Source organism: Pipra filicauda, unplaced genomic scaffold (genome assembly GCF_003945595.2).
Source record: "Pipra filicauda isolate LSUMZ 115617 unplaced genomic scaffold, ASM394559v2 scaffold6_size6359152_pilon, whole genome shotgun sequence".
Classification (NCBI taxonomy): Eukaryota; Metazoa; Chordata; class Aves; order Passeriformes; family Pipridae; genus Pipra; species Pipra filicauda.
Genome location: NW_024104865.1, coordinates 3,078,042 through 3,104,480, shown reverse-complemented (window position 1 = coordinate 3,104,480; position 26,439 = coordinate 3,078,042). Strand labels below are relative to the sequence as shown.

Below are 26,439 nucleotides of genomic sequence, written 5' to 3'. Positions count from 1 at the left end.
GCCTGTGGTGCAGGATAGCACTACACAGCTCAGCACTTACTAAGCCCTATATTTACCCAGCTTCTTCCATGCTGTGGCAGCCCATGCTGAGCTCTGCGCTGATATGCTGACTATGGTCCTTGGAGCACCTGAACTAGGTAGCTGAAACCTACCCAAGTACATCTTTCTGAAGAACTCCAATCACTGCATCCACTGCAAAATAGGCATACCCTAAATAGAATATTTTCCAAATGGAATCCTTACCATTGTCTTTTGTGAACCATGCCTAACACATTCTAGGCTCTTTTGGAATACAAACAATAATCAGATGCCCATAATTCATTAAGTCTTGATTTATTTTCATAAATGCAGTTACTGTAACAATGCACACAGTCTTAATCCTTTTGCAACCAAACCACACATCTTCATGACAACTGAGTAGCACAGTACCCTCAGAAAGAAACCACAACAGCTCACAGAGTGCATAAAAATTTCCAGCTGACATTTATTGCAGATAGCATAAAAAAATATCCATCGCCATTATTTATGTCATTAATGTGTATATGGATGGTCACTGGTTCAATATAGTCCTGAGACAGGAAGGAAGATAAAATTAATTAATTGTTATAGAGAGAAAGTAGTTCTTGGATTCCTCAAGGTGTCTTATTGGACTGAGATAGCCAACATGAGTTTAATCCAGCAGGCTGAGCAGTATGGTACGGACCATAGGAAGGCATTGATCATAGAGAGGAAATGAAGATGGAGAGTTGGAAGCTAAAAGAGTACTTGTTTAAGCTGGGTTGTAAAGTAGTGTTAACAGTGAACATTGAATGGGGTGTTGATATGGAATTGAAATATTCTCAGGACATGTAGCGCTGGAGTGAAGGCTGGGAACAGGGAAAGGAGGTTGGTAGCTCCTCAGCTGAAGATGAAAGCAAAGCAAAGGGGCTACTACACAAGACCCTCTGAGATGGACGAGGCGAAGATGACAATGTTAATGAGGCAGAAAATATACAGAAGGACGTTTTGTAAGTGCAATTTAAAAAAAATGAAAAACCAAACAAAAAAACCTGCGAAAGAGGACCCTGACACTACCATAGCCAGTTCACTGATTAGGGAACTGCACAGTGTCAATTGTATCTTAAAGGACACATAGGTCCCAAACCAATCTAGCAAGGCATAAAAAGAATTTTCAATGTGAATTCTGGATTGTGCCTAAAAAATAGTCATCTTTGAAATCAGAAAGGAATGTGATGCTCTGTATTCCCCAGTGATTTCAGCAGTTCAATGAGACCAGCTGTTCTTCATAAAATCTTCGAAGTTGCAGCCCTTCAATTAATCACAACCCTGGCTATTTCAGTTCTCCTCCAAAGATGTCCTTCTTATTACAGGAAGGTTAGCACAAGACTTTCTAAAGAATGTCCTGCTCCCACGCAAACCATGTACCAAAATAAGACAGCCTCGATGTGAAAGGTGAATAAAGGGTGTTTTATTTCAGGCCCTAAATTCAGACTTTTCTGTGTTTAATCATATAAGCCATCTCCTCAGGTACCTTTCTACTGCTCCATACTAAAGGATCTTAGAAAACACACATAGTTTTCTGAGTTGTCCTCTGCTAACTCTGATTCACAGATGGGAACAGGAGAAAAAAGGAAGTGACGTGCTGCTTGAGCAGCTTATAGGGGAGAAGAAAGGCTATGTAGATTGTGCACTGGTCCTCAGCCTACTCCCTTTTGTAGCACTTAATTAGTTGAAATTTTGGCAGGGATGGACCTCAGCTCTTTCACAAAAATAGTATAAAATTTTAAGTATAATAATATGTATTAGGAAATTTTTAAGAAAATACAGGTTTCTGGCATTGAAGTTAAAAAGTAAAAGTGAGGAATGTGGCAGAACAGGAATGGAACTGAAATCTGATTTGCTTCAGTTTGCGTCTCTTCCCTTTGCCCAGGCACCCCACAGTTTTGTGGGCTGGGTATTTATTTCTTTAATATGTAATGGTGCCGGGAATAACATCGTATGTATGTGGTAAGGTCATAAATGATGAGCATAGGCTGCTGAAACAAGGGCCAGAGAGAACTTTGCCATTGACTTCAGAAACATTACCACTGGCCTTCTTAGCTATTGCTTTTATTGAATGAAACCTTCCTGTTAATACTCTTGCTAGTATGGTGTAGACAAGCTCTGAGATGGCCATTTGTTTCAGCAGAATGTGTTACTAGAATCCCTTCCCCACATTGTTTTGCCTTTGAGATTTTACACTAGTTATTCATTTTGAGTTCTAGTTTGCCATTTTACAGACCTCAGCTTAGGCTCTTGATTGAAGACAGAGACTCAGTTTGCTGCCTACTGATGCATGGAGCAAATGAGAAATGCACCCAAAGAGTCACTGAATCTGGGCTGTGACGTTCTCTCCTGCCCACTTTGCCTTTTTTTGGTTAGTTCTTACAGTGATATTTTGAGACGGGCCCTGAAATTATAGTTCAAATACCATAAAACTATGGAACTTTCAAAGCCTGGCTCCTTGTGCAATTTTCCTCTGCCCCATGGCAGAGGCATTCATGGCATTCAGTTTTACTGAATCAATTCCTCAAGCAAACATTGAATTGACCCCGCTGGGAGTCATCTTACTATAAAAGCTCCAAAATCTGCCCAGTGTCTTTTGTGCTGCAACATATGTAGATGTTTCCAATAAACACCCATTTCATATTCTCTGTTTTTTGTTTTTTTCTTATTTAAATGAAATTTGTAGCTATAAGTATATGTAAAGTATGAGGCACATACGTGTGTTCATGCTGGCATGGGATTGTTTTCACAAACCTTCACAGTGCAGGAATGTAGCCAGCCTGAATTTTTGCTGACTGAGCCATTACAATAAACCCTACCAATCTTTGTTCTCCTTGCCAGATATCTACCAGTGTTGAAAAAAACCCCAACCTAAATAAATACCATAGAATACTGAAATTGGGTCAGAACTATTTTCATGTCCCTGTTTGTATTTCCATGAGTGCTAAGTTTCCAATTTCAGAGAAGACAAGTTGTAATAACATCTAGAAAAAAACCCCAGCTGTTGGGATTTCAAGTTCTGATAGCCCTCTTAAGCGGATGCTGCCAGTTCATATCTTTGACTTATTCTTTTGGTCATTGGCAGCTTCTAAGATTTTGGACCTTTGTATAGTCCAGAACTGATATGAAAGATGTGGGGAAGACATGGGGGGAGGCACTTGCATTTTGTGGAAATAAAGAGATTATTTTATTTGCTATCTAATCTTGTTCAGGAGCTTAGCAGCATGTAAGTTAGTCAATTCATGGAATAAATGCAATGCAAAATGCAATCTTTCATTCTTTCCAGGAGTTATCACATTGCTGCCACACCATGAGTATTGTTCAGACTTCTGAAAATGTCTTTTGTGCCATGCTGCATACGCTTGTGGCTCCCTACAAATAATTCATAATATAGCAAGGTAATCAGTGCAGGATTTCATAAGCAAAGGCCTTACCGTCAATGAAAAGACAGTTACCTAAGCTGAATGATGAAGGTCATTTAATGTTGTTCACAATAAGAAAGATTGACTGGTTCAGTGCTTTTCTCTTGGATATGCTCTTTCATATCTGATTTGTTTGTTTGTATTAATTTATGGCTTCCATGATCAGTTGAAACTGAGTCTGTTGAGTTACATTTTCAAAGAACTAGAAGGTAATCAGTGTTGGAATTTTGGTTTGTGCTGCTTCTGTTTTTTCTCTGAAAACTTGCTTTTGTTGTCTGTTTGAGTTTGTTTAGTTTTACTTTGTATTGCCTTTCCCTCTGCAGTCAGGCCTGCCCTCATGGACTCCAGCATCCTTCAAGCAAGACATTTCAGAAGACCAAGAGAAGCCAGGATGCTTTGATACTTCTTTCCTTGCCCTAACTCTTCTGTACCCGTGTTCCATCTGGCACAGGAGCCTGGACTGTGGGAAGTTGGCTGCCAACTGTTGAGAGAAGTCCTGGGGATGCCCTAAGCTGGTGCAATACAAAGAAGTTTTTTGAAGTCTTGATTTCACTTTCTTTTAAGTGTGTGTATAAACCCAGGTCAAACTGGAATTGATCTACAGTAGAACTGACTGAAAAACAAACAAACTGAAAAAGACAACTATTTTATTTATTTCGATATTTAAGAAAGAAAAGAAGTGCTAAAGTTGCACAGTATTTTTGTTTGAAATACATTTTACTTCAAATTTTAAATGCAATTTTGTGAAGACATGAAATTTTAAAAAGCACTTACTGTAAAATAAAGACTGAATATTTACTTTGAGGAAAAAACTTTTTTTAAATAATGAAAATAAAGGTCAACTCTGCTCTCTTGCTTTAAAGAAGCCATTCATACATGTGCTGTGTATCTTTGTTTTTTGAAAATTGGATGTGGTAAGTGAAGATTGTTCTGGTTTACTTTCTCCTTAATAATATTATCCTGTTAGATGCTTAAAACTTACTTTGCTGTACTGTGTTAGGCACAAATCTAAACAAAAACTGTTGGATTAGCAAAGACCAGGCTCAGTGGCTGAATTTTTTTGTTACCAGATTTTATGTCTGTTTCAAAGGACTGTCTTCTCCCAACAGGATTGATGTGTCTCTTCTGCATGTTAAAAGAGGTTTGCTCTTGAGCAACTCTGAGAAATACTTCTGCTGAAAGAGGGGTTTCAAAAATGAAAGCAACTCTGTTAATTTTGATATTATTTTTTGCTTTGGTAATTCCACAGCTCATTGTGATTTGTCTGTAAAGGAGGTATCTCAATGTTAAGTGCTCTTGGCATGGATCTTTCTGTCAAGGATGATGCCAGTGTAGAAAACTTGTTTACTTTAGCCCTTCCTTAAGTGGTAGTGGACTTTGAAAAGTGTACAGGTGCACCCATATGTCAGCAATAAGCAACAGGGGTTACTCAGCTGGAGAAGAATGTGAGTTCCCACAGCTGCAATTCTAAATTGTCCTGTAAGGCAGCAGTGAGGGATGTTCACACCCCAAATTCTAAGTTGTGAGGCATTTTCTCAGTGAAAAAAAAAGATATTCTGCTTCAAACAAGCACTGGAGGGTTTTGCTGGCTGCCAAATCTGCTCACAAAGGATAGCACAGCACTGTTAGTGTCATGTGATGCAGTGTAGTAGAGATGCAGGATAGCCTTGTGTCCTAGAAGAGTATTGGACTTGGCTCTCAGATTAGCTTCTCCTCTGTAACAGGGGTGCCAGATGTCTGACACCCCTGTTACAGAGGAGAGGCAAACTGAGGGCAAACCATACCAAAAGGTATTAGTATAACCACCCAAGGTATAGACAGAAAAAAAATTAGCTTTGTTTATGTGGCTTAAGTTGGCTTTCAGAGTGAAAAAAGCTATATCTACAAAAATTCATCCTGGCTAGGTGAAGCTGACCCTGCATCGTGTTTCTTGCACACCTAGAGCTCAAACTCACATCAGTAAGAAGTTTCCATGTGTCAGTAGCAGAAGATTTTGTACCCTTCTCCCTTCTCCTTCTCCTGTTTCTTCCCAGATTAACTCATAGGGCCAAAAATAGTCATGTAAGATGTCCAGCAGACCTGAATCCTGCTCCAGCTAAATTAAATGACAAAATTTGTGTCCTCATTGAGCTCTTTAGCAGGATGGGTTTGTTTCATTCATTTTGTTGGTTTCTAAACTTGTAGTGGTAAACGGCCTCTAGAGAAAAAAAAAATAGTTTCATTTCTTCAAAATATAAGACGCACAACTGTAATGAAGATTTTTAAACTGTAGGGTCTCTGTTCAGTTTGTGTAATATTCCTTCGAAATAAAAGTTCTGCTTCCAATGTCCCTACTGTATATTCCTCTGTAAATACTACTTTATCGAACCAATTCCATAAGGTCTTTTTTAGTACAAATAATCTTCTTTTAAAAAGACATTGTTGAGTACTTGTACATATACTTTTCTAAACTCTCCATTGTTTATAATACTCTCTTTGAAGCTTAAAATAAAACTTCCTCCTCTATTAATTTTGTTTCCCTTTTCCATTTTGTAAATTATTACTTTTGTCCCCAGATTTTTGTTTTGGTATTTTTTAATGAACCATTACCTTAACCAAGAATTATCTTCATTTTTGTCTTTACTTTCTCTTCTCCATTCATTGGACTGCAGAAACTGGTCCTGTTGCTTGCTATAGTGAAGGTAGGCAGGAAATCAAAAAGTGCTTTTGTGTAGGACTCATTTTAAGAGGCTTTTCTATTATTTGGTGATAATAGAGGATCTTCCTAAAAGTGTTCGTATTTTAATAGTCTTCTTCATGAGATTAATAGAGATGCATTAAGGTAATTTCAAATCAAAAGTGGAGTCTATATTATATGATACCTGTTTGTATAGATTTTAGTGACACTGCTTAAAGATTCCTGCCCCTACCTATGCTCTTTCTAATCCAGTCACTAGAGTAACTGGAAACTGCGGTTCCCTTTGCTGCATTTTACAGAGCTGACATGAATCTTCCCTTTCCCTTTGCATATATTAGATTAATGGTATGGTTGTATAGAATGGAAAGAGAAAGAGGAAATACTGTTTCAGATTAGATGCCATCTTTTTAGGAAACTCTGTGTGTGACCTCTTCCCTAATATGCTTTGCTGTTACTTTTTATGAAGCTCTGTTGTACCTGCCTGATTTTTAAAATCTGTGTGCGATAGAGTGTGTTTCTTTGCAGCAGAGAATTAACTCTCCTTGGTCATCTTTTATAGCCTTTCCCTATAAAGTTTTATTTTTCACATGTAATTTCAATTTCCATTAGTGTTTTGTTTCTTCACTCTTTCTTCAGGTGACTATGACTTGAAAACTTCACTGCTTGCCTTCAGACCTTATCTTTACCTGTGCAAGGCCTTTGGCCAATGCACAGAAGTAATCTGTATTATTTGACCCGTAGTAACTGATTTTGAACCCCCATCCCAATACTCTCTACGATTTAATAATGTCAAAGCATGAATATATGCAATCTCTTGTTTCACCAGTTAGCACTTAGTCTACGCGTACGTTTATTTACTTGATTGGAGAGAGGCATCATGCATACTGCAGTAATTAACTTTTCTCAAGGTACACTCTAGAATTACAAGAAATTCTTTCTCCCTTCTGACCTTAGCAGACTCTTGTCAAGAAAGTAATCTAAAAGGGTTTGTACCAATTTTTGTTTTCTTTTTCATTGGAGGAAGGAGGAAACAAAAAGGCAGTTTCAGGTACCTTTGCTGTCCTCAGTCACTGTGGCTCTTGGGAACCTGTTTGAGTTCCAACAGAACAGTTCATGGGCTCCTTACTGTATTGTCCTCAGCTGTTCTGTGACTGGGCACTGGGGCCCAGAGGCAGCTGAAAAGACAGGGTAGGGTGCTATCTGTATTTCTGAGCCATGCCCTAGAAGGTAGCTGTGGTAGTCTCCTTAGAGTTTACATTAAGTGATGGGATTGATGGGTTTAAAGCCCCTCCTAACAAGTTCCAATTTCCTTTCTGTGATTTGATCTCAGATACTCTTACAACAATCTGAGCTGCAAGCCTACAGAACTACTCTTCTGTAAGGATTCATGGGGGGCAAGTAATTTTTTTTTCCTACCCCAAATCAGAGAAAGGGAGGGAGGATATATGATGGATGAATGCATGGAAGGAAGGAAGAAAGGAAGGAAGGAAGGAAAAAGGCATCAGTACACTTTTCTTGTTCAGTAGGTCATCTCCCATTCTCAGTTGTCATTTTCATTGTCTCCAGTGTAAGGGATGCACTTTTTTCTTTCTTTTTTTAAGCCACAGGCCTGGAAATAGAAATGTTCTAAACAAAATTTTAATTTTGCAGAAATTATCTGAACAGAAAAAAATACCGCTGTTCCCTAAGTCCCTGAGCAGATTTATGCTCACATAAATAAATCTTATTTTCCCATTTAGAGAATGGCTCTTGCCAGTGAGAGTGAGACATGGCAGCAGGAGCAAGTAAAAATGTCTGCTAGCATTGTGGAAGTAAATGGGTGCCCCCAAAACCAAGGTTTCCCTGGGCTGAGACTGAGATGAAGGCTGGCAAAGCTGAGGGCTGGGATCCTGAGCTCTCTGGGTGGAATAAAAACAGCATCAGCTAATTTGCTTTAACCTGAACTAGAATATTGCACTAGTTTAAGATTTATTCCAAACTTTTGCCTGCAATCAGATAAAAATTTGCATCCTGGATCTGTGAGCCCTGCTTGTATTTAGATCCATCAGCCTACCAATGATAAAAAGCCCCTATAACACTTTGTCTCTGAAACCAAGCTTTTAATGCTCATTAGCAATGACATAGACTTCTCATATCCCGTCCCATTCATGGTGTTGAAGATGGATGAGTAAGACCTCAACTACATAAAGCAATGACTACTCCCCTTAGCTTTGTCTGGGTTTGTCCAAATTGTAGCTTGATGTTTCTAAGATCTCCACTATCCCTTGGAAATTATTGTATAAAGATTGTATTTTGTTTGCTGCACTAAAGCTGGACATTTGCCACAGTTAAGTCCTATCTTTGATTTTAATGACGTAAGATGAGAGCCATCCATCTGTGGCATCTTAATTTCACCAGTATATTTTTTAAGACTTGACTGTATTTTCTGCTGTTTCAACAAAGCCTTTTGCTGTGTGTGTTAGAAACTTACACTATCTCATCTGTTATTTCATGTCTTCGTAGCCTGTAATTCCTCATGATTCCATGGTGGGTGGACCATGGTGGGAGAAGGATGGCATTTACCTTTAAAAAACCACATATTTCTGGAGCATGGTGTTGTGGCTAATATTGCCATCAATAATTAGAAACAGTTTTGCCTAATGTTGCCTAAGACAGCTATGGTAACTTTAAATGATCTACAAACCAACAATGGCACTGCTATGGAAAAGGCAATACACTTTGAACATAAACTGGGCAGTGTGCTGAAGCTCTTGGAACTACTGTGGCCTGCCTCAGAGAGGCAAAGTCTTAATGCTGAAGGGTTTGGGTTTTTTTGAGTGAGGTTTCATTTCTCAGTGCTATTCACCTTCCATAATTCTCAATAAGACCTAGTTTATATCTAGGTTTGTACAGGTGTTAAGAGTAATTTTTTACTTGGACTGAAGCCCCTTATTAAGTTCCTTCAATCTTTGCTGTTAAGCATCCTGGTGTTGGTGACTTCATTGTGGACTGCAGGAAGTGAATGAACATGACCAAATCTCTCCGATACAGCCTCCTTTTTTGAAAGAGATTAGAGATTTTAAATAATGCTGGAGATACTTTAATCAAGCATTGCTGAAGACTTAGCTTGATAATTTGCATTTTTGTCATTAGCCAACAGCCATTAACTTCTTCATATGATGATTTCAGGAATCAGTATTGAGGCCAGCTCTTCAAGGTGAGAGAAAGTCACTGGATGGGAAATAGTGGAAAGATGTACTGTCACTAAAGGGGTCCTTTTATTTTAGTGTAGGTCACTGTGACATAGCTTTCAAGTTCATGTAGTATTTTGTGCAGTGAAGTTTACATGGAGTGGTTTTCAGCCTATCTTTGAGAAATAAATTTTCCTGTTGGTACAAATCATAGTTGCTTCACATCAGTGCTCTGCTGGGAGCGGCTTAAATATGTAAAACAATACTAAAGTTTTTCCAGCCCATTCCCCAGGCTTAACAACTTGTTTTACAGTGTGGTGCATTCTGCAGCAGATTCTGGTTCAGAAGTCTTATCTGTTGCTGGGATATCTGTACTTAAGCTTCTTAAAGAACAGGTCCCAGCTCTTCTCAGGTCTTTCCATAGTGACTGTATCTCTGAATGTGTCCATCAGCCTGGAGGCTTAGAAAAGTTCTTAACTGTCCACAAACTCTCTCTAGGTTGAATTTAGATTGCTGTCATACTCTTCAAACATCCAGATAGTCCTTCATCTGAGAAGAGGACCTTTCCTGAGTTAGAGAGCTTTATTTCCCTTGCAAGGCAAGGTCAACCTCTTCATTAACTAGCTCTCCAAGACCCCTTCCTCACTTCCATTAAGGGTGAGATTTTGAAAGTATATAGTGAGCTGAAAGAAAAAAGTCAAGATGAATTTCCTGAGGACATCCATACCCTTTATATTCCTCTATGACTCTTTACATATTTTTGAGTCTAGCATTGTGTGAAGAACTAGTCCCCATTAGGCTCAGTGCAGCTATCATGGAACTAGCTCATTTCTTGTTTAATCTGATGTGATACTTAGCTCTTATGAAGTATTGGTTGTGTAGGTTAGAGCAGCACAGTTCACTTGTTACAGGTTAAGGAATGGTCTGCACTTTGACTTTGCTAATCTGGAGTGGAAGGTCTGGTGAGCCCTGAGGAAAGAGATCACGGATTTTATTCTGGTGGTTTTCCACTGAAAAACAAATTTTAAAAGCCTACTGTTTTTTTCATCTCTGGCAGCATTTTGTTGGACATTTACTCAAAAAGGCCATTGAAATAACTGAACTGAAAAGGACCATGGTGAGGTTCTCCTCCTCCTTCAAAATGAAACACGTTCTCTTTTTCTCAATGAAATGACCCTTTTCCACTGCCAAGTGTGTGCAGGCTTCAATGAAACATTTCATTTTTTTACTTTCTTAAAAACAATTCCATCAAGTTCACTTTTGAAGCAAGGTACTGCTCCAAAATGAAAGTCCAACTTTTTGTTTGTGAGACACTGGCACAAAATGACTCACCCTTTCTGAAAAATCAGTTTTTCCCTCTGCCACCTCTTAACCCTTCCTCCCCTCCCACTTGCTTTTGACTGAAACTACTTTGTTCAAATTCACTCCTTCACTCAGATGTTTAGATCACCCTGAAATTGCATTTTTTAGGGAGTAAACAAAGACATTTCACTCCCTCCTACGGCACTCATATTGATGCTTTGCAGAATGCAGTTATAGCTCTTACTTCCCTCTGGACATTGATGTTGCTGGGACTTTGACAGAAAAGTGAAAACTGACTGCCTTATTGATGAAATCTCTATTGGCACTTAAAAATTCCCAACCAAACAGGAATAAAATCAGTAGATGACAAACAGTGGAGAGTGTACATGGAGATCATTGCCTATTTGGCAGCTGAAAGGATTTCTTTAACTTAACAAGAGACTCAAGTAACTTGCTCCAAATTGGTTTTGTTTCTGTTGAGTGAGGCAGTTATACTTATGTCTGAACATACAGTTACATTAGCAATAGTGTAAATTATGGTTGTGTGAGAAAGACAGACCTCTTGCATTTTCAGCATGTTCACATCAATTATCAGCCATTTACTCATCATGTGCTGAATTTCTTTACCTAGATGATATGTTACCTCATGTAACAGCAATGAGGTCACTGTGTATACAATGGCATGGTGTCTTCTGCATAGTTAAGTTTTTTTTGATATTAAAATTATGACATTTAAATAATTTCTCTGGAGTTTGCCATTTGATTTGAAATTTCTAGAACTGTGCTGGCAGGGAATTAGTCTAGAGTCATTCCTTAATCTTTCTAGAAAGAAACTTAGTCCAGAGATTAGTAATACTCTCTCCTTTATCCCTTTCCTTTCCCTAATTCATCAGTGTAAACCCAGCCTATCCTGTTTCCAACTGACAGTTGATTTTATGGCATGGCTGTTTCATGGCTCATGGGTGAGATCACCTCTGAAGTTCTTCCCACAGTCCTTGATGCTTGAGGAGGACCACAGTGGTGCAGTGGAGATTGTCTTGATGCTCTCTGAACTGACCGGGTGAACATGGCCTGCTTTAAATGAAGAGGTGTCCATGTCATGACAAATTGCCTGAATCGCACTTTCCCTCATAATCCCAGCTGAGAAGCCCCTGTTAGAGCGCTCTGGGGAAATGATGTGTCCCATCCACTGCTGCCACCAGTCCAGTTTAGACACACTTTGTGTGAAAACACTGGAGTCTTTTTGAATGCTCCTTTGATATCATGGGAGCACTAGGCAGCACTGGGCATGCCTGCAGGCAGGCTGCCATCTATCTGGCTGTGTTAGTGGGGCAGTTTAACACCAGAAACACTGGGGAAGGACAAGGTATTTGGACAGCAAATGTGTGTTCAAGCAGGTAGCAGAGTCCCTGTTATATTAAAGGGAAGGGAGGAGGGGCAGAGCTGATATCTTGTTTTGGGGGGGGGTTGGTAACAAAGGCAATGCCACTCGTGGAAGGCTATTCAGGCTGCCATTTCCCTAGCATTTTAAATACCACCCCACTCCTCTCATTATAGCTGGAGATTTTGGCTCTCCCAGGGGGGGAGGAGATGTTCTAAATGGGCTGCCAGGGAGGTGGATTTAATGCACTAGGAAGAGCTGGCTTCACCAAGTTAAAAAGCAAAACAAAACCCAATCCTCCATTCCTATTTTTAGTGTTTATGACCAAGTATTTTTGCTTGGTTGCTCATTTTGAAAGGGTTTAGTGAGCCTGCCAGTTGATTGAAAGCTCTGTGGTGTGTGAGCTGGCCTGGCTGGGGAGCCTGCAGTGCATAGCGACGAGGTCGGAGTTGTGCCGGAGGTTTTTTTCCACTGCAGTTTGTTGAAGGGTAACGAAAATGTCCCTGGGGCAAAGGGGATGTTGGCTTTCCAGGTTGTGGTGATTCATCTTGTCTGGATAAGCAGTCTTTCTCTCACTCTTGCATTTTCATCTCTGTGTATCTCACCCCTACTTCACTGTGCAACCAAAAGCAAAACCTGCCCCTCAGTGCGTGGGCAGCCTTGCTGGGTGTCTTCCACAGCCGACCCCCCTGAGCTGTACGGCTTGGCAGCATTAGCATTCCAGGCCTGTCCTCCTGGCCAGTTCATGTTCTATAAATGGGTTTATTCTCGTTATTAGGAGCTATGTCCCTGGCATATGGAGTCCGTGTGGTGCCTGCAGGCAGGTTTCCTTCCTGTTGGTGTTGGTAAGCAGCCCAAGTGCCTCCTGGCAATTAGCAGATCGTTACCCATAATGCAGCACTCAGCGATGCAGCCTGGTGGTTTTTCTGGAGGTCACTCTGACCTAATTCACCCCCAGGAATTGTACAGTGCTGGCATGACTTACCAGTGCATTAACAAGCCGATGCTTCAGTACAAGGTTATTTGAGTGCTTCTACATTATTTTTCTTAGGCAAGAAATAGCCATTTTGTCTAGCGGCCAACAGTGGTTAATGGGGGCCAGTCTGGAAGAAGAGGGAGCTGAGTGCTGGCTGGTTTTGAGATGAGACATGGGGGCATGTGACATCTCCTTCAGCTTTACAGTTGGGGGCTGTTTCTGATCCCCCAGGTTGCAAATGCACAGGGCTCACAGCATCTTTGCAGTGAACTGAGCAGTGTATCTCAGGTGTGTCTGAATCCCCACTGCTTGGCCTTAGAGAGGAAGACAGAGGAATGGGACTGTGCCCCAGATCTGTCCCAGCCCAAATCCCTGGGAGATATGGAAATAGAGGTGCAGATTTCAGCTTGTCCCAGGCAGTTTTGGAGGGACAAGTGTGCCTGGACAGAGGGGGACACCCACACAGCAGCAGACACCCTGGCAGGGCTTGTCCTCCCCCTGGCAAACCTGAGCACAGAAATGCAGCAGCATCAGCCCAAATCGGGGTGTTCTCCCTGTGGTGATTGGTCTGCACCGCAGTTAATTATCAGCAGTTTTTAGAGGCTTTTAAAATCTGTAACTCCTGTTTTTTCATTTTTCCCTGCTAAGATATATATGGCTAGATTGTGCATGCTGAGGAAGGGGCAGCAGGTACACAGGGCAAAATCACAAATCTACTGCAGTAAAATTGTTTTAAAAGATTTCTCAAGTAGCTTTTGTGTAAGATGTGTGGCATCTACTACCACGGGGATGGCGTGTGGAGAATGATTTGACTGACAAACCATTAGGAAACCCAGAATAACTCACTCCTGGCTTCTCTCTCTTTGCATGCTCTAGAGGTCACCCCTGAATCCCACCCAGCTCCTTCCGCTGCCATGTGCCAGATGGAGTTCTGCTGCCTTGTCCGTGGCTAATATCCCTGGGTACATCTGGGTCTGTGTATGTGCAGATCCTTCATTTTGTTTATGCACATGAGCAGCCTGAGCCAAGTTTTGCTCTCCAGGTACCCTCTGTAACCGAGGTTCCTTGTCCTAGCTGATGCTCTTGGTGCTTAAGAATGTTTCAGAGAAAATTATATGGCATTGTAGAGTCAAATCTGGGCATGAGTTGAGCTGGTGGGTGGCGTTTCCTCAGGCAATTAAATTTTCTGTGGAGTGCTTGGAGATAAGGGGTGTTACAGCAGGAGCTCGCTAACTCTGCTCCCCATGCCCTTTGGTGTTTGTATGGCTAAAGGAACAGCAGACCAGTGCAGGAGAGTGAGCTGCAAGTGTCACCTGCCACATACCACCATTTTCTAACTTACTCAAAATCTCTGGCTCTAATTGCTTTCAAACGCAATTCTGTCCTGCTTTCAGTTCCCATTGACTCCAATTACACCTGCCAAACTGCAACTGGGACTGAACCACTTTCTTTTGCACAGGGGTTTTATTTGTCCCTTGGGTGAACAATTAAAGCGGACTCTCTTCTGCTGGTGCTGAATATTTGAGCAAGGGCTTGTAATTTATGTCACTTCTTCTACTGGAACTGGCAGTACTGAGAAGCAAACCGCCTCCACCAGAGTGCAGCTGGCTGCCAGTCACAGTGCTAATGCAGCAGAGTGCCCCTTCACTTCCTACAGGCTCAGTTTAAGCTCTGTCCATGCTGGCCAGAGCAACTATAGGCTAGAAAATGAAATAATAGGAACTATAAGCTCTTCTACAGCTGAATGGTTTCAGAGATCAATCAGTTATTAGAGGCATTAATTCTTCCACAATTACTGGCACATTGTAGCATATTAGAATAGAGGAGAGTTGGTCTCTAACCAAATCAGAGCAACCAGACTATTCACTGAAGCCACTGAGTCCTTTCGGACTCACTTCTTTAGCAGAGTTGGCAGTGCTGGAACACACTGGGAGAAACTGCCAGGTTTTCTCACTTCCATCAGGACATAGAAATTCACAGAAATTTCCTCTTCTGTCTAATAGTGATACAACCCAATGGTGCCTATGAGTGAGACTTCCTTTTTGGTTTGTTTGTGTTTTTCTTAAGAAGCTGTATTCAGCGGGGCCCTGTGCTGAAGTGGTTGAGACAAGAGTCCTTCACCTGCAGACTCCGACATCTGCCCCTGCCCTGGCCACTAGAAAAGCCATTATATTTTTCTGTAATGAAATACTCCTGCTTCTCCATATCACAGAGGTAGTGTGGCAGGTGGTGCCTTAGATCCTCACCCCACAAACATGGGCTTCTGTTCCTGAGTACCTCCATTTTAGCAGGCAAGCATATATCTACACCTTAACACCTTCACATTGCAAGATAGAAAGGGCCAGGAAAATGACAAGAGCTTCCCATCCTCATCCCTTCGGAATGTCTAGTCTTTTTCTGAGCATTGAGCTCCTCGAACCTGGGATTCTGGCAGAGCCAAGTCTTTTGGTGTGCTTGGGTGGTTTGAGTTTTTAAGGGCCTTTTCTAATCCATCTGTTGTTGACACTACAAGTCTGTAAGCATGCCTTCCTAGACAGACAAATGAGGGTTAAATTTTTATATCATAACCATAAAATCATATTACTTATTAGAATTACAAGTTTCCCTTCTTTTGTACACATAATGGTAATAATTCTGTCTAATGATGGCAGTGGTCACAGCAATCCTTATTCTTAGCAGGAGGAAATGATGCCATTTCTTTGCATGTAAAACTTCCATTATTTGGATGGGATTCCTGTGACATAGGTCATTATATCTGTAATACGTATTTATAGTTGTTTAAAGACTTGAATAGTTTGTGGAATAAATTCTGATGCAATATAGCCAGGAGCCCTGTGAATTTTCATCATGCTATTGATTAAAAAGCCCACCACTACATAGTGAAGATAAGGGAAAGAATTGGAAACTAGGTCAAAATTCCTTTTACTCTGTATAAATAATTTCACATTTGTTATAAAAAAAAAAAATCTTTGCTTATTTTTTTCTTCAAGATAATCTCTGCCTTTGTTTCAAAAAGGTTATTGATTGGATTGTTAACTTAAATAGTCTGTGGCGGGTGTGACAGAGCACATGACTGCAATTAATCTTGTGATGCAGAATCCATTATTGAAAAAGCACTAATGAGCCATTCTAAGGCCTTCACTGGTCACAAGAGTGCCTGGGAGCAGCAGATTGCTCCTGCCCTTTAATGTCAGTTTTGGTCTTTAATGGTCTATACAGCCAGTGTAAGCAGAAGAGATTTTTATATATTTTTAGGATATTTATTTTAAAATTATCTTTCCCATCAGCCTGCAATTGCACCAGGTGCAGGAGACAAGAATTGGTCTCTGAATGTGCTCACCTCCCCACTCCTCTGAGCAGATGTCTGGTGAGCATAGTGTACAATGAAAAGCAGTGGCATGTGAAACACGGATGTCACTATAAAATATGGTCTCAGTTGCAGAGTTCAGATCCAGAGGAGAGTTTTGACAAAGATGAGGGAGCTTTCAAACATGATCTACACTTTAAAATATTGTTTTAAGACAAAGGGATGAGCTGTTGGAAACCTCACTACAAGTTTTATTGTCTATGTTGTTTATAGCTATTGCAGCATAGCAAAAGTTTAGGTAGAGAATAGTTATGGTAGATTAGAAACTGTCAATGTTAATATATTGCCTTCTCCTTCAACAGAACTGCTCCCAGAGTGTGTTTTAGAGGTCTGTCTATTGACTTTGGTGACACCATAAATATGTGTTACTTCTTCCTCTTATTAGATCTGTGGAGCTGATACCTACTTGCAAGAGTGATCCAGGGTTTCCCAGGGCTGAGCCACCACCTGAATTATTAACTGAGTTCCAGCTGCAGATTCTTTGCTGTACACCTTTGCCATAGCAAATGCTGTTTATCACAAGTTTAGGTGAAATAAGACTGTTTCTTCATCTTAACCACATAAGCGATGAACTTAAGCAAGAAGATTCTCAGCTCTCTGGCTTGTGCACTACCATAGTGTCTGTAACTTGAACGATATTTTGGACTGCTCTTTGTGCAAAAGAAAATTGTTTGTGGGCTGAACTGGCCTTTAAAAAAAAACCAAACCAAAACAACAGAAAAAAAATAAGAAAAGGAATTTGAATTTACCTATTCTAGCTTGCCACATGCAGCTACAGGGGGCTTTGTGTTTAGGTATTCTGACACAGAGGGAATGCTAAGAAGTTCTGTGATATGGAGCAGGGATGATGTTCACTAACATTGCCTCAGGAAGTCTTGGATGTGTGAATTTTCTCATAGGATGTAAAACACTGGGTTTTGGCAAAAGTAGCAGGAATATAGAGAAATTGTGAAAAAGGAGAGCAGGGAGGGAAGGAAAAAGAATTTTAATGTATCTATTGGCATGCTTACCATATATTACAGTGCCTCATCATGCTGCTGGCATAAGTAAAAATAGTGTTTCCAATGACATTAGGTTAGGGTCATGGTACCACAAGGGATGCTGCTTAATGTAAAAAAGGATCTGACTTAGAGGCCTAAGAAAGACGTGTTCACGAGATATTCTTTTTGCCTTACACATGGCATAAACCCTGGATTAACAGAGACCAATCTGCAGCTATGCAGACACTACTCTTGTAGTTGCAGCAGTGGGAGACAGAGCCTAATAGAGTGAATAAATTGGTATATTTTTGCAAAATATTTCTTCATTGCTAGTAAAAAGAAACCACTGTGGCCCTTGCTCTACTATTAATATTTTCTAAGGAATCCTCAGTACACAACAGACCCTTTCTTTAGGCTTCTGGTAGGTGAGGTTCTTAAGAAGTGCTCTGCAAAATAGGATGGATCACTCCAAGGATGAGGCAGTATCAATAGACATGCAGCACAGAAGACCTGCAGAGGTATTTTTGAGGCAAATGAGTAACAAGGCAGTCAAGACAGATAACTGGAAGAGAGCAGGAATGGCTGTAAAGGGACATAGATAAAGTAGTGAACAGAACCTGACCTTTGTGTTGTGTGAGAAAAGGGGGTCTTTAGCTGGAGTCTCTGCAATGAGAAATGTGTGTACACAAGCAAATGAGCATGTGAAGATGTGTACGCATTTAGTTGTGGTTTATTTCCCTAAGTTTGGTTCCATTCTTTCTGTTTCTTTTCAAATGTGACTGAAGCTATTTAACTCTGATTAACTCACCTCCCTGTATGAGTTGCTTTCTGTGATATATTACAGCAGTGTACAATTCTGGAAGCAACTCTAATGCTGGGATGAATTCCCCCCGATATGTAGTGTGACCCATTTGTTCTATCTACTGGTGTTGGAATAAGGTTTGCATTCACTGTAAATCAGATCTGGAGGAACATTTCAGTGTCATGTCAGGTTCTGCTAGCTTAGTACTATCAGAAATTATATGAGGTCCTCTCAGGAAGAAAAGGTATCTTGTCAAATCTCCTTTTGCATAGTTGCTGTTTCAAGCTCCCCAGAACTTTAGTTTGGATTTGGTTCACTATAACTCTCAGTAAAATCTGATACTTGTTTTGTGCTGATATTTCAAGGGCTCCAAAACCCAGTGATCTTCTTAGCCCATCTGAGCTCACAGCATTGTCAAGACATTTCTTTATTCAAAGGCTTAAGAGTGATACGAGCAATGTCATTGATCCGTCTCTCCTTAAACATCTCCTTTATTTTCTATTCCATTTCCTTAATAACTTATGTATACACATTTCTTTGCTGGACAGGCTTAGTTTTCATACCAAAACCGTGCAAATATAACTGGAGAACAAAAATCCTTATTACAGCATTTGGTAGTACCATGGGCACATAAAAGAAATATATTGCCCACAGCATTATTGCCTTATCCAGCAATTCTCAGCAACTGTTTGCTTCACTAGCTAGAAAATACAGAAACTTCTTGTAGGGTGGTGATGGGTGGTGTGATGACACAGCAAAATATTGCTGATAGGTCTAGTAATGAAGATGGCACATCTGTGCCCACATCTACCATAGACATGCCTTTTTTCTTATCGGAGAAGCAGCCTTTCTTTCTCCACTCTTAAAAAGGCACTTAGGCTGGTGGAAGTGGAAAAGATTTTTTCGTACCCGTTGGCTGTAGTCTAAGAACAGCAGATTTGCTGGAGGTGAAAAAACCCTGTGCGCCTGACTGTATGAGTTTCTAGAAGTAAGAGGCAGCAGTGCTGGATGTGTATACCTGTATTTCTAGTTTTTCTACAGATGAGCAGTTGACTATCCCTGTCATGACTGTGCACAGCGTTAATGCTTTCTAGAGAGGGATGCCAAATATGTGGCTTTCCACCAGTAGCTTATTGCAGGTGATTTAGGCAATGTCTCAGCCTGATAGGGGTGGTTTGGGAGTACAGTACTTTATTTCAGCGGTGTATTTTTCTTGTTTTGTTTTGCAGAAGGAACACTGATCCTACCTTTGGTTTGTTTGTTTGTTTGTTTGTATTTTCCCCTCCAGAAAGCCCATTGCTGACCCTGCTACTGTGATACCGCTGTTTTGCAAAGCTGGAGTTGACACGCATGTAGGGGCGGGGGTTGTAACTCTGGCAATTTGTCCTTCCCAATTAGATGTGACTGTTCTGCTAGCTTTCCCTTCTTTATTCCTTTCATTTAGTTCATTGTGGGAGTTGGCTTGGGTTTTTTTTTCCTTTTGGTTTCTTGTTTTGATCCTGGAAGGTTAGCTGTGCAATTTGGTTTCTTCTGTGCCAACCAACTTTAGTGGCAGAGCTCTTAAAAAAATAAAAAGCTATATCCCTCCATCCTGTCTTGCATCTTCTCTCTATGCCACTGCTTCCATTTAAGCAAAGTTTACAGAATTGCTCCACCCATTTGGACACCAGGAAGGGAAGCTGTGAAATGGAGAATAACCTCATTTCCACCAGGTCCTTCGTTCCAGTCGAAACAACGCTAATTGAAACTGTAGTCCAATTTCTATTAAGACAGATGGTCTCTCTCTGAAATCAGGTTTGTTTCTGATTTCATCCTTTCTCTTGTTTTCTTTCAAAAAAAAACCAAAACAAAAAGCAAACACACAAAAAACAACTCAAAGCCAAACCATTTTTAAGAGCTCTGAATAAAAATGCTTTGCCAATGGGGAATGGGTGGAGATGACTCTGATTTTCTCTTGTGCCCGGCAGCGAAAGGGTTAATGCCTGCTTTCCTCTTTGGTATCTGTTAGTTGCAGCCCATGTTGTGATCAGTCCATGTCCATGTGTGTTTTGTTCCCAAATTTAATACTGGTTAATTAACAAGCAATAAGTGAGCCTTAACAATGACAGTTGTTTCCGATCTTCCTCAGGACACCCGACCTGCCTGCAGTTCACCACAAACATGACTGAGGCTGTTAAAACCTATCAGTGGCAATGCATTGAGTGCAAATCCTGCAGCCTTTGTGGGACCTCTGAGAACGATGTGAGTTCATTTATCTTTTCATGCAAATAAGCATCTGCAATCTGCTCCCATGCCCATCCTCGAGGAGCACGTGGCAGCGGTGTGGGTCACTGTTTTACTGCTACTTCCATACATCTCCAAGGAAGAGCCACACCTAAGAGCACAGATGGGCTTCTCCCAAGTGTCCCCATTCAGCCATTGGTCTGAATTTACCACAGGTATCATATAGGGTCACTTAAGGTGGCGATACTTGTAGTTTGTATGCTTATTCAATAGAAGTTAACTGGGGGGTCATAAACTCCTGTTGCAGGGCATTTCAAGAGAGTATTATTTTCAATATGGTAGTCAGAAGTAGACGTGAATATGTGATAACCCAAGTATGTTTCTTCTGTCCCTGATTGATTTTCCTTACTTTCTTGGCATGATTTTTTTACATTAAATAAAAAAATTACTTAAAAAATGCTTACATTACATGAAAGCATTTGAACTGGGATGGTTAGGCCTCACTTAATCACCTATTCCAGTGATTTCCAAACTATGATCCAGAGCCTGCAGCTGAGCAATGTCTCTCTGTGGGGTTTTCAGTTAAAATCTGATGCTAAGGGTCCTTCATGGCCTGTGAGAAACTGGGAGAACTGACAGTGGCTGGAGAACTTTGGAGGCAATTAGCTAACACTACATTCCTCACAACAGAATACATTTGAAGCCTGAGATTTTTTTTTTGCTTTTGCAATAAATAAGGAAATCTGAAACCAGGGAGCTGTTCTGCCTTAAGAATCATGGCATACTTCAGAGCAGATTTTTTCACCCAAAATATATGAAAGAGCTGCAGACCACATGGTGTGGTCATGTTATTCCCATCTGTTTCACAAAGAATTTACTCAGCTGAGTTTTGGAGAACTGTCTAAGTAAAAGGCTTTTTCTGAAGGGATGAGATCCAGCACATGGTCACCCTAGAGCCCAACAAAGCCTGTCCTCTTAGGACAGCTTATCCATGGCCTAACAGCTCTTTTGCTCCTGCATCATGAGGCCACCTTGGAAGCAAGTCCTCCACTTCTCATAGTGATTTCCTAGTTAGAAACTGAGCTGCCTTTGTGATAAGAAGGGCTTTCTGCAGCTTCTCAGAAATATGGTGGTTGATCATGGATACACGAATGTGATGCTTGTAGCCTTTTACACTCCCAATAGTCTCTTAGTCTCTGTGTCGCAGGTCTGCATTCCTAGCTGAGCACTGCTGGTTACCATTCTTATGTTTTCATCTTGGCAACAGACTAATTTACATCATTTTATCTCTTCTCCTCTCTTTCTCTTCCCGTTTCCCTACTGTCTCTTCAACAAACCTGCCTCAGGACCAGCTGCTCTTCTGTGATGACTGTGACCGTGGCTATCACATGTATTGCTTGAATCCACCAGTCTTTGAGCCCCCTGAAGGTAACATATCTTGGAAGTCTGCTTTGAAAATCACAATCAAGTCCTTGTGGAGAAGGGAAGAATTTCAGAAAGGTGATCTAGGCCATGCAGGGTTAAGGAAGCAGTAGCAAAGCAGAGACAAGTAGCACTGGAAAGAAAGAAAATTAAGATGTGAAGGTCTAGTGTGGTCTGTGATATCATATTCAGTCTTGCCTGGTCTCTACCTCCTCTTCCAGGATATGACTCTTTTGTGGGTCATGGGTACCTTGGGATGTCCCACATGTCATTGGTCACCTCAATTTAGTCAACGAATTGAGGTCCTGTGACTCAGGACTCAATTGTGACTTTGGACTTCCTAAGAAGTCGAAGTCCCAGAGAGAAAGCCCCAGACAGGGAGGTCCTCTCTGAAGCACCTGAGAGTCTGTTGTCAGGAGACTGGGTTAAGAGGAATTACTTTTCTTGCTCTATGATCCGTTTCTGCCTTGGCAGGGTGAGAATTTTATGTATTACGTTTGGTATGTAGTTATGACCTCTGCAGGGAGTTCAGTCTGACTATACTACAACTGGTTGTAGTTTGTCACTTGATTGTGGAGCAGAGGAATTAGTCTCCTAACATTATAGATCCTAAAATCTGCAGAGAGCAGTAGAATTGGAGAAGGAGACAAGTGAGTGTGAATGACTGCAGTTTACATGAAGGGCAAGACAAGAATAATTACAAATCAATCATGGATTCAGGAGCTAATATTTGTAACTTTGGTAAAAAGGAAGCTAAATCAGGACGGGAAAATTTTGAAATGAAACTAATAATAAGCTAAAGGTTTCTATTCCACTGGGAAGTGGTGTATTGTAGTTTATGCAGCATTGTAGTTTATGCGGAAAGCTTATGGACACAACACCAAGGGCAGCAGAGACCACTTCACAAAAATACAGGCAATTCCAGAGTTAGGAATACCTGATATCCTATTCAAGCCAATCTTGACATAAACTCTGAGTGCCTGGATTTGCTGTCATTCCTATAAGAAGGATTTCTTCATTTGCAGGTAGCTGGAGTTGTCATTTGTGCCAGGAGCTGCTCCGAGAGAGAGCATCAGCTTTTGGCTACCAGGCCTGAGGAGCTCCAGCAGTCAAAGAAACACTTTGCTCCTGGTGTTGCCATACCAGCACACGATTCCCATCCAGAACACAAAGACACAACCCACACCAAAATGAACGGACACTCAAATACAGGAAGAGGTACCTGTGGTATTCACTGTCACTGAGGCCATACCTCCTGGGCTCTACTAGAAGGATTGTGTATTTTTCCGATGCTCTGGATGAAATTTCTTCACTGCTATGCATGGTTGCTGCTTGCCATTAACAGGCTTACATACATTACAGAAGGGGGAGAGTTGTTATATCAACAGGGAGAACTCAATTTTGTGTGGCCTTGTGCTTTCTCTTTAGTCTTTTTGTAAAAGCAAAAGTAGTAAGATATCTCCCAAGGAATTATTGGTGAGTACTTTAGCTAGGAGCAGCACCAGATGCTTCTTTTCACAAGCTTGACTGGAAATCTCTTTATGGCAACCACTCTGTATATGAATGGGTGTTTATGAGGGGTGCTCTGAGAATTGCAATTAGTTCAATACTTCCCAGTTCATGAACAGCACGTGTTCACCGATCAAAACTTTTTTGGGGTGACACTTTCTCCATTGGATCAAATGCCCTGATTTGGCAGATCTTTAGAAACTTGTCTTTAGTGTATCTGAAGGAAGAGCAGCACTGGTATGTATGCACATAGATGCTTAGAAAAGCCTACCGTCTTTGGTATTTCAGGATATTCAGGCACACTGTCCCACTGCAATGCCAGCATACAGTCCGGCCTCATAATTTCTTTTTATTCAGAAAATTCCAAATGGTTATGTATGTAACTGACTTTCTGTTTAGCTCAGAAAATTGAACAAAAGAGAAAATGTCATCTTAAGTTGATCACAGAAAGTAAAATTGTCAATTTTCTGAGCAATCTAAAATAAGCCACAAAAAGGAACAACTTTGCCTTAGGGTCAAATGAGGCACTTTTGATTAATTTTTTGAAATTTCTAAGCTAAAATGTTCTGCAACTTAAAATTTCATCTTCTTCTGGGAATTGCCTAGTCAGGATTTCCAGCATTTCCAAAGTGTTACAGTTTTTTGTCAAAGTCATTAACAAGGTCTAGCTGAATTTCCAAATAATTTTGCCCCCAAATTCTCTACAACTGCATTTTTTGGCAAATGAGATAATTTGTCAAAAAACCCTTCCCCAGCTCTAAAGGAAAGACTAACTTATTGAATCTAATATGAAAAGAAGGATTTTCATAATGATTTTAAAATTTAAATAGAAATAGTTCTACTTTATTTAAACAAACCTCTGCATGTGAAATGAAGAAACATTAAGTAAGTAAGAGCATCATTCGAAAAAAGTTTATTGCAGTTAAGTCTCTTTGAATAATTTAAAACATCACTACGAGGATGAGTACATCAATAACTTCTACAAGATGCATCTTTAAAGTTAAAAACCTGCCAATCCTTCAACTGCCAAGTAGCCCAGAATAACCATTTTCTTGGGTATGATGTATATTACTTTCTATGCATAGATTTAAGTGGGTTTATAATACAAATTTATGAGAGTCCCAAGCAGCATATGACTCATGTTGCTTGTACAAGTAGGTAAGGACACTGAAGATTATATCTGGCATGTTTATTTTGGTTGAAACTTTTCTGCAAAATTAAATGTCCCCAAACACTTGAAAAACATTGTGAAAGAATATTGGTAATCTATTTTTTTCTTCCTTCTCCTACTAATTACACTTAGTTAGAATGAGCTATACTGACCTAATGAACTTTCCCTCATTATTTAGATAGTTTCTTCCCCTTTTGTTTTTTGTTCAAAAGTGGCTGTTGTCAGCTGCTGGATTCTCCTGCCTACTGTTGCAGCCTCTTCTCAGTCTGCAGCATTAATATTTTAACCTGTTAAAAAAAGATTTAGGAATTATTTATCCTAATTGTATTAGATCACATCTCTCTTGGAGCAACTGCATTTGCTACCTGCAAAATTGATTCAATATCTTAGGCTTTCCATGTGACAACTCCTCAGATGAGCTGAGAGCACAAAGAAATGTGAGCATCAGGTGTGGGGAGAGCAAAGTGGAAACTCATGCACCTGCATTAGGTGTCTGGTGCCTGTTGGGACAAAGCTCCAGAACAAATGTAAAATAAAGCGTCTTCCTCCCAGTCTGGAACTGCCCTGGCCCTGGTGAGCACCTGGAGGACACAGCTCATCTGCATGAGCATTTACACCCATCTGTTGGTGTGGTTGAACCTGCTGACCTGGTACTTTGGGACCATCACATGGCTCAGTCTTACACAAAGTCTTGTTGCTGCTGTGGCCAGGAGTGCAAATACGTATTCACCAGAGACACCACTGTGCTCTCTCACAGAAAATGGATGTTTTGGCAAGAGTGACTGGAGCTGAGAAGTGTGCGTGCTGGAGGAAAGTTTTATGGTGGTGCTGGCAGTGGGAGCGGCAGATGTGGATTAGTGTTTGGGCTGGTCCTCAGCCTAAGTCCTGCTGGGCTTAGTTCCATCATAAAAATGGTCATCGCCTTCCAGTTTCCTGGTATTTGCATTGACTTTGGGGGAGGAGTAGGACAATGTCTGCATTCTCAAATGAAGAGGAAAATTCATGTTGTTTTAACCTGTGTGTTAAGCAGACAGTGGTGGCTCATCATGCAAGTCTCAGGTGGGAGTGGCTGGTGCAGAATTTCAGTGGTCTCCATCCTTGTGACGGAGACATTGCTAAAGGAGCTGTGCTCTCTGCACACACCTGCTTTCTTATTTTGTGGTTCTGATCCATAGCTCTGACTGTTTTCTCCTCCCACAACCATTCTGCAGCAAAGAGTATCTTTCATGTTCAGAAATACTCCTCAGTGGCCTTGCTGAAGTTTCATCACTAATGAGGTATGATGGAAGGAGAGATTGCTAGATCTTCAATGGCAAAACATTGTTTGTCATCTGAGATCAGTGTGACAGAGTACTTATCCACAAGTGGACCAGCTCAACTTTCCAGCTTTGTGCTCTGTAGCCAGGCAGCTCCAGGTAAATTTGGCAGCAGATTAGATGCAAGCTCTCCCCTGCTGAGAACTTCCTCCAGCTACAGCCTCCCTACTTCACTAGCTGGGTCTAAGATAAGGGGCCGGAGGGGCCACTCAGTGACATCTTTAGAGTCCATTCAGAGCCATACGTCTTGGCGCACTTTAGAAATACTAACTGATCCCCCAAGTGAACAATGCTGTACCAGCTTTACTGAGATGTGGAGAGGCTGTGGCACAACCATGGGGGTTTGGAACAGGAGTTTAGAAGCTCTGGTAACTGATTCCCTGTCATCTGCTATCCTGCCGAGGATAGTCTTCCTGCATGACTGCTGGGAGGAATGACCTGGGCAACACCATCCGCTGTCAGGCAAATGTTATAGCAGTGATCTGGTCTGGCCAGTAAACAATGTGAAGGCTCTGGCTCACTATGCTGTTCTCTCTCTCTTGCTATGGCAAGACCTGCAAGGTTGTTGGCAGCCCCTAGGGTGAACAAACTCTGGCATTTTTCAAAACTCTTCTGTGTAGGCAAGGCAAGCATTATTTTAGCACAAATCAGGGCAAAGTACCATGAAAGATGGTAG

At 40.9% G+C, this 26,439-nt stretch overlaps 1 protein-coding gene across 5 annotated transcripts in view; it reads left to right on the top strand.

Moving 5' to 3' along the window:
• Window positions 1-24,534, top strand: part of DPF3 (double PHD fingers 3) — a 157,918-nt gene extending 133,384 nt beyond the window's left edge. For 4 of the 5 annotated variants that reach the window (XM_039388969.1, XM_039388970.1, XM_039388972.1 and 1 more), the window contains 3 exons: window positions 20,251-20,363; window positions 21,692-21,773; window positions 22,793-24,534. In XM_039388969.1, the coding sequence (XP_039244903.1) occupies window positions 20,251-20,363; window positions 21,692-21,773; window positions 22,793-22,863 (266 nt within the window). In that variant the 3' untranslated portion in view covers window positions 22,864-24,534. Of the gene's footprint in view, window positions 1-3,790; window positions 6,182-20,250; window positions 20,364-21,691; window positions 21,774-22,792 lie in introns of those variants that run through there. The other variant, XM_039388976.1, reaches the window with a different exon arrangement.
• The last annotated feature ends 1,905 nt before the right edge of the window (window positions 24,535-26,439 follow it).